Source organism: Rattus rattus, chromosome 2 (assembly GCF_011064425.1).
Source record: "Rattus rattus isolate New Zealand chromosome 2, Rrattus_CSIRO_v1, whole genome shotgun sequence".
Lineage (NCBI taxonomy): Eukaryota > Metazoa > Chordata > Mammalia > Rodentia > Muridae > Rattus > Rattus rattus.
Window position 1 is genome coordinate 17,408,774 of NC_046155.1, and position 7,861 is coordinate 17,416,634.

Below are 7,861 nucleotides of genomic sequence, written 5' to 3' on the forward strand. Positions count from 1 at the left end.
GGCTTGGCGGAATTGTTTTCGAGGTCCCAGCACTGTGGAGGAGACAAGGTGTCTAGGGCCTGTAGGCCAACTAGCCAAAGCTGCTTGTTAAGTTCTAGGTCAGCAAGACCCTTCTCTGTTCCTAAGAATGACACCTGAATTTATCCTGTTCACACACGAGTACGTGCACACTTTCAAAGAAATAAATCTGAAACCAGGAGTGATGGCACCTGTTTGTAAATCCAGGATTTGAGAGTTGGGGGCAGGAAGATCAGGAGTTTGAGGCTAGTTTTAGATATGAGACCATAACTAAGTCAACTAATCAATTTGATTGATCAATTGATCTAGAACTGGAGGAATAGCTCTGTGACACCTTACCCTGCCCTCTGAGAGCCTTGACATGCTCCCCAGCACAAAAAAAAAAAAAAAAAAAAAAAAAAGAATAACAAAAATAGGTAGACTTTTATAAATTTGTAAGCTTTCCGGTTTTGAGAAAGATTGGAAATCCATCCATTGTGTAACTTTCTAAAATCTGCTTTATCTATAACATGTCTAGAATCTGTCACTTGCTGAGTTCTGAATGTTGGAAGCACAGCCAAGGGAAAAAAGGACCCTCCTCCCTAAATACTGAACACTTAGTCTGGATACCATCATGTCTGATACGTTCAACAGTCTGGGTGCTCCCAGCAAAATGGATGGATTGCAGATCTTTCTGAAAACCTGACTATTTTGTAAACTAGTCCAAGACATTATTTTGTGCTGGAAATCAAATCAAGACTCTCATATGTGCCAGACAGACGAAGGTGCCAGAGAACTTTACCGCCATTTCCTTAATCTGTGGAAAACTGTTCTCTCCCTCAGTGGGCACAAGATGAAGCGTGTCCAGAATCTGGGGACACAACTCAGCCTGCTCCTACTGCTCCTAAACTCCCTGTCTTCATCTCTTTGTATGATCTGGTTGTTTTTGTTTGTTTGTTTGTTTTTGTTTTTTGACGGGGTCTCTTTGTATGGCCCTAGCTGGCCTGGAATTAGCTATAAAAACCAGGCTGGTCGTGAGTTTATAGTGATCCTCCTGCCTCTGGAGTTCACCATCACTTCTAGTCTTCCTTCTTACTTTGTAATATAATTTTCTCTACCATATCTTCCTTTCAGACATTTTTACCTTAGTAAAAAAAAAAATCATACGTCTCTGTCTTGCTTTTCTAATCACTACTCACAAGTATAAAAATTATATATATAATATATATAATTATATATTATAATTATAATATAGAAACCAAAAATATAGAAACCCTTATTGTGATTGGCGGAGCTAAGAAGAAATAATGTGTGCAGACACAGTATTGGTTTCTCAACAACTGATTTTATTGGTGATATGACCAATTCATTCAAAAACATAAATAGTTTTACATTATATACTTCATGACAATAATTATTTAAGCAACTAAAAACATCCAGTTCTGTCTACCCTACCCAGCCAGCCTCTTCCAACTAAAATCATGGGAAGAGGAAATAAAGTCACTTAAATGAACTGTACTAGATGAACGACACAAACACATGTTTAGAAATAATAATTTCAAAGTGAAATCTTTTTTTGTTTTGTTTTTTTAAACCTCAGCATCAGAAGAACCTAGGCAATTGCCTATAAACTAATATGTTTAAATTAACTTATTTCTAACAAATGATACATATAATCTTGATTGACTTAGTAACTAGAATCCCATTTTATTTGTGAATGTGATTGCTAAAAATTCTCTATAAGGGGTTGGGGATTTAGCTCAGTGGTAGAGCGCTTGCCTAGCAAGCGCAGGGCCCTGGGTTCGGTCCCCAGCTCCAAAAAAAAAAAAAAGAAAATGTCTATAAGAAACCTCAAGGATAGCATTAAAATTAGTGTTTACTAGAAACATGAACAAAGCCTGTATCTCTCCAAATGAGCTGCAATTGTACTCTTCTGGAGTCTTATGCATTCATTTCCAAGTCCCCTTTTTAGTTCTTTGAATTATTTACCCCACTGTATGAATTTCTTTTGCTTTAAGTCATATTGAAAAGCTCCAGAAATAAAATCCATTGAGTCACAGTAAACAGACACTGTACAAGCCCTGTGGCAGGCATTGGGCGCTACAGCATCCGTTGAACAAGTGCAATGCTACAAAGGTGAGGTAACAGGAAGTAGGAGGCTTCACAGCATTGACTCGAGGCTCTGGAATTCTAGAATCCTAGTTTTACTCCTGAAGAGGGGCAAACAATAAAAATAAACAATCCTCAAACTTGCCACTTAATTGAAATGGAGCACCACTACAATTAAGAGTGTTTAGATGAATAGCATCAAATAGTTGATTTTTTTTTTAAAAAAAAAAAGTACTTGTAATTAAAAAAAAAAATAAACTTCCAGTTTTGCAAAGTTCAAGAGCTCATTGAGTATAAAGCAAATCGGGCTGGATGTGTTGACCACCGGTAACCCCAGGTTGGGATTGCCGTTTGTTGGATCCCAAGACTACTGCTTTAACCCTGCACTTTCAAGATGGAAAAAGAAAATCTGTTGAAGTCACAGCGGCTTACCCAAATGATATGTCACCAGGTACCACCGGTTTTAGATTTAAAAGATGCCCTGTCTCATAAGTAAAAGCCTTTGTACGAAAAGGACCATTGGACAAATCTTGGTTACAAACTAAAAAAAGAAAGCAGAAGCCAGATTGTGTAGACGGCGTCAGCTGCACCGCCATCATCGCTGGTGGCCCCGTGGCAAACGCGTTTCTATTGGTCCAACACAAAACCCAGCTTATCTCCTGATCCTAAAACATTTCATAGCTTTGAGGCAGAAAACACACTTTCTCTGCCGAATACCTTAAAACTGTCTGATACTATGATTTTCTTCTGGATTATGAAAGTAAATGAAAGTACGTGGTAATGATTCTTATTTCAAATCAAATGGCAAGTCTTCACATTTCATTAGAATCCTGTTTAGATTTAGCTAAATATTAAGAGAAAACAAACAAACAACCCTGCACTAGAGACAAGAGACCGAGTTGAAGAAACCCTAGACCGTTTGTCTTTTAGTGAAAACATGTTATGATACCACAACTCTTTTCAAACACTTCGTGTGGACACAGGCATTCTTCTCTACTTCTTTCCCCCTCATCAAGGCCGTGAGAGAGAAGGAAACTGGCAGGTTAAGAAAAGCCAACGGGCAGATAACATGAATACTCAAGGCCAGAATGCGGCCACATGAGACACAATCGGATCCAGTAGGCAGAAACCTTAATTTCTTGGGACAGAACTTGTGCCAGGGGCTTAGCAACAGCTTTAGTAGATTCCCATCTCCCCTTGGATGCCTACTTCACCCTCCCTAATTTTTTGCACTAGTTACAGGTGACTGGATCCCATTGAAGACCCAAAACACAGATATAGGGTCCTTAAACAGCGACATGTTGCAGCTTGACAGTATAAGCAGTCTGGGGAGACAAGATAAGGAAAAAACTATGTATTTGTAAAATCGAGTTGATTTTCTTCTCCTTTTTAAAGAGACAACTTCTTGTTTTGTTGTCCAGCTTGGCCGATATCACTCGAGATTAAACAACTGCCCTGCTTCACGGGCACTGGTGACACACCCAGCTGGTTCTTTTTTAATAAAGGAATACTAAAAGAAATCGGGGAACTAGAAACTGTCCTCTTTCCACCTTGCTTTTGAAAACATGTATGTGTAGTTATAAGTGAAAATTAAGACAGAGCTATTCATGTCAAACATATTTTAAGCTCCCTGAGACTCCCTACCCAAAATCACAGCAGGAAGGAAATTATTTACAAGGATAAGTTAGAGTAAGACCAGACGTCTGTTCCAAAAAACATACAAGAGAAATCCTATCTCTGTGATTGGTTGTTGCTACAAATTTATTCCTGTCAAGAAAATTATGCTTAACGTTTTCAAGAGACTTTTGGCACAAATCAAATCTCATTTAGATTAAGTACCTGGGTTCTTTGATTAGTTCTCAAGGCTGATGCTTTTCATTGGCCTCTTTCTCAATTACCTAGGTCCCCTCTGTCCACAAAATCTTCCCCAACCTCCAGCCATCCTAACTCCATCCTCGCATTTACTCTAGAGCACGCAATGTATCAATCTCTCTTGTAGCTTTGTTCTGTAGGATCCACGCAGCTTCCCTGACAGGAAGACTTTGAAGTCATCGCCCCAGTAGGAGGACCCGATAGGAGAGAAGGGAAGCAGATGAGGGTACAGCTTGTGTGTCTTTATCTTCCCCAGGACTGCCAACAGCACTTAGCGTTCTAAGGTCTCCAGGGCTTTATGCCTCAGATGTTCTTCCAAACACTGGAGGGCAAAGGGATCGACATCCATGTCAAACTTATTGGCAAAAAAGTGGTGTTTGCGCAGCATCCAGCTCAGGTCACCAACTCCAAAGACGCACACAGAGCGCACGTGGACTCCACTGCACGGTGGATAAGGCGCGCCATTGGAAACATCGCCTTCGAAGTATTGCCACTTGACAAACCTAGCGACAGCATTCATGTCAGACAAGTCATACTTATGGCTTGAGGGGAGAGAACCAGGGACTTCGGGGATCCTTTGGATGGTGGCCCAGAGGAACTCATCCGGGCTGTATGTGTCCTGTGCCCATTCCATGAACTTTTGAATATTTTTATTTTCCAGCACATAGCCTACATATTCCCTAGTGACCACGAAATAGGCGCTGCCTGAAAAGAGAGGAGTTTTGAGTGGAGGCTGCGCCTTGACAACTCCAGTGTTTGTCAGCTTCCCGTCCACAACCGTGTATCGTTTTTTCCACCTCTCTTCCTTGTTGGGAGGCATCTTCTCAGTTTCCAGGCTGTTTTCCCCTGTGAAGGACTTGAGCTTCCTGACAATTTCCAGGTTGGTTTTAATAGGGAAATCCATACCGCAAAGATTGATCAAGTACTTCCAGTTTGCATTCATTCTGTACAGGTCCTTCATGCAGTTGAGGTCAGCCTTAACCCGACTCCAGGAGGCGTATACGACACTCTCCAACTGGCTGGCCACAAAGACATTATCAAAGCAGGATGCGATGCCCTGCACCGCGGCTAAAAAGGATTCCTCTGCTTTTCTGTCCACGTGAATGCAGTAGAAATTCTGAGGCATATAGATGGCCCTCAGGAGCCTGTCAAGCATGTCAATCTTATGATGAACCACTATGGAATATGCAATTGGAAAGCCAACCTCTTCTTTAGTAAGGGGCTCCATAATATATTTGCGTGTCCTGATGAAGGAGGCACAGTCCCGGGTCATGTTTATATAGTCATGCGGTGTCCGCCTCGGACGCTTCTTGAACTGCACTGTTAGTATCTCAAGCTTCACCTTCTGGATTTCTTCTGGGTCACCCTGTAAAACTTTGGTGCAATTAACATTGCTATTGGGATCATCTCCAGCAAGCTCCAAGTGACTGACACTAACAAATTCAGGCTTCTGATGAATTCTTACAACAGAGAAGGTAATTAGAGACAAAACAAGAACCATGAAGTAGTATTTTGTAGGATAAGAAAAAAGTCTCCTCCGAAACAAGTTTCTCAGCATTTCAAAGAACACTCAGAAGCTCCCTGGGGTGGTGGAACAATCTTCTAGGCCTTGGACGCCAGTGAGGTTTCCTCCAGTGTCCTTCTGTTGTGGCCAGATAAGTTGCCAGTTTGTAAGAGGGACAATATATCACCGCACAGGACAGAGCTAAAAACAAAAGAAAACATAGCAAAGAACACACTTAGTAAATGCAACTGTTTACAGTGTCTTCTCAGGCTCAAAACTATCCCCTTTGCTATGAGACCAGATTTTATTTAGAAAAAAAAAAAAAAAAAAGAGGTTGTCTTAATTAGAGAATAGAGATCGCTTCATAGAAGACCCATTGTTCTCAAATTGAAGCCGGAAACTGGGGGTAAAAATAAGCACTGGACCTAATACAAGGACATCCGAAAATATCCTACCATAGACATCTGAGATTCCACGAGGTAACACACACCTTCAATCCCAGCACCTAGGAGGCAGAGGCAAGTCTGGTCTATGTAGTGAGTTCCAGGACAACCAAGACTATAAAAAAAGAAACTGTCTCAAAAGCTGGACCTATGGCTATACAGGAGCACAGGACTCTGCAGGTCCTAAGAATCAGAACCTCTATCTTCATATCGTCACCAAGTTCCTCCTGGTGACATCAACAGGCAGAAGACGCTTGCAAGGGTCAGATCCATCCTGCCTTTTGCTGACTTAGGACGGTGACTCACTTAGAGAAAAGGTTAAGAACAATCGTGAATGTGATCCTGGAAGCAAGGCAATTCATTCTGCTGAGTATTCAAAATGGACTTAAAAGGCCTTGCTGAACTGAAGCCGTACTGGTGACTGGTGAGTTGACCCCTAAATGTAATTCCATGGTGAATGTGTTCAATGGACAATACAGATTTGCATCTCCTGCATAAGCTCTGACAGATTATAAGCCCTTCCAGAAAACAATACTTGGGCTTGCGGGTGTAGCCTAGTTGGTAGAATGCCTGCCTGGCAGGCAAGAAACATGGGATCCAATGGCCAGCATCACATAAAATCAGACACAGAGCTCATCCATAGCCCCAACGATCGGAACATAGAGACAGAGGATCAGAAATATAAGGTCATTCCTAGAAACATAATAAGCTTGAGGCTACCTAAGTAAAAATCAAACAAACAAAAAAAGCAAAACAAAAACCAAAAAACCCTCTTCTATAAATTGCAACTTATGGTAGTTCTAAATTCACGAGCCCAACCAACTTTTAATATAAAATGTTTATTTATTAAATAAATACTGTATAATATTTATATATACTACATAGTATATTATATTGTTTATAATATATATTAATTATATCTAAACATATGATAAAAATAAAAGTACATTTATATAACTACATAGTATATCATACTACATAGTATATTATTATATATAAGTATATTATAGCATACTACATATAATTAGTATATTACATACTATACTATATATACTAAATAAATACCATCAGATAATATGTGTGGTACTCAGCCACATGTGGAAGGGTGAACACACACATGCCGTATATATGTATTGTTTCTCAGTTGCTTTCTTACTTTTTGCAACAGGGTCTCTCATTGGCCTACAGATGACCAAGTACGGCAGGCTGGCTAGCCAGCCAGTGACCCCCCAACCCCCCCATCCTGACTTTATCTGCCCCTCAGCACTGAGACGGCAAACTCCGCGACCACACCAGCTTTTTCTTTTCTGGTCATGGATTCTGGGAATTGAACTCCGGTTCTTAGCACTTCACTAATGGAACTAAATCCTTGGCCCATTTTAAAAAGATTTATTTTATTTTTAACTTTGTGTATAGGGGGCATGTCCACAGGAGTACAGGTGCCCACAAAGGCAATGGCATCAGATTCCCTGAGCTAGAGTTATACACAGTTATGAACCACCCAATGTAGGTGTTGGGAAACGACCATCAGTCCTTTGAAAAAGCAGCAAACTCCTTTAACCACTGAGCCTTCTCTCCAGCCCTCCCAACCCCCACTGTGTGGTTTGCTTGTTTGTCTAAGAACAATTCTATAAACTCAATATATTATAAGCTTTTAATCCCAGCACTCAGGAGTCAGAGGCAGGTGTGAGTTCTCGGCCAGTCAAGGATACATAATGGGACCGAATCAAAACAAACAAAAAAAAAACAAAACAGTTGGCTCTGTAACTAAGGGTCTACTTCAAAAAAAAAAAAAAAAAAAAAAAAGGTCAAAGGTCATTCATTTTACCCACACAAGATCTGAAGCAGTATTGAAGGGTGCTTGTGTGTGTATGTGCGGTGGTGGCGGAGAGTGGGGGTAGAAATTGTCATTGTTTGGGGGACAGGTTGACCTTGA

At 40.6% G+C, this 7,861-nt stretch overlaps 1 protein-coding gene across 1 annotated transcript; it reads right to left on the reverse strand.

The window, feature by feature from the left end:
• Window positions 1-1,322: 1,322 nt before the first annotated feature.
• On the reverse strand, window positions 1,323-6,324 carry Gcnt1 (glucosaminyl (N-acetyl) transferase 1). Its single transcript, XM_032891690.1, has one exon. The coding sequence runs from the start codon at window positions 5,534-5,536 to the stop codon at window positions 4,250-4,252; it is 1,287 nt and encodes a 428-aa protein (XP_032747581.1). The 5' UTR covers window positions 5,537-6,324; the 3' UTR covers window positions 1,323-4,249.
• Between the last annotated feature and the right edge of the window lie 1,537 nt (window positions 6,325-7,861).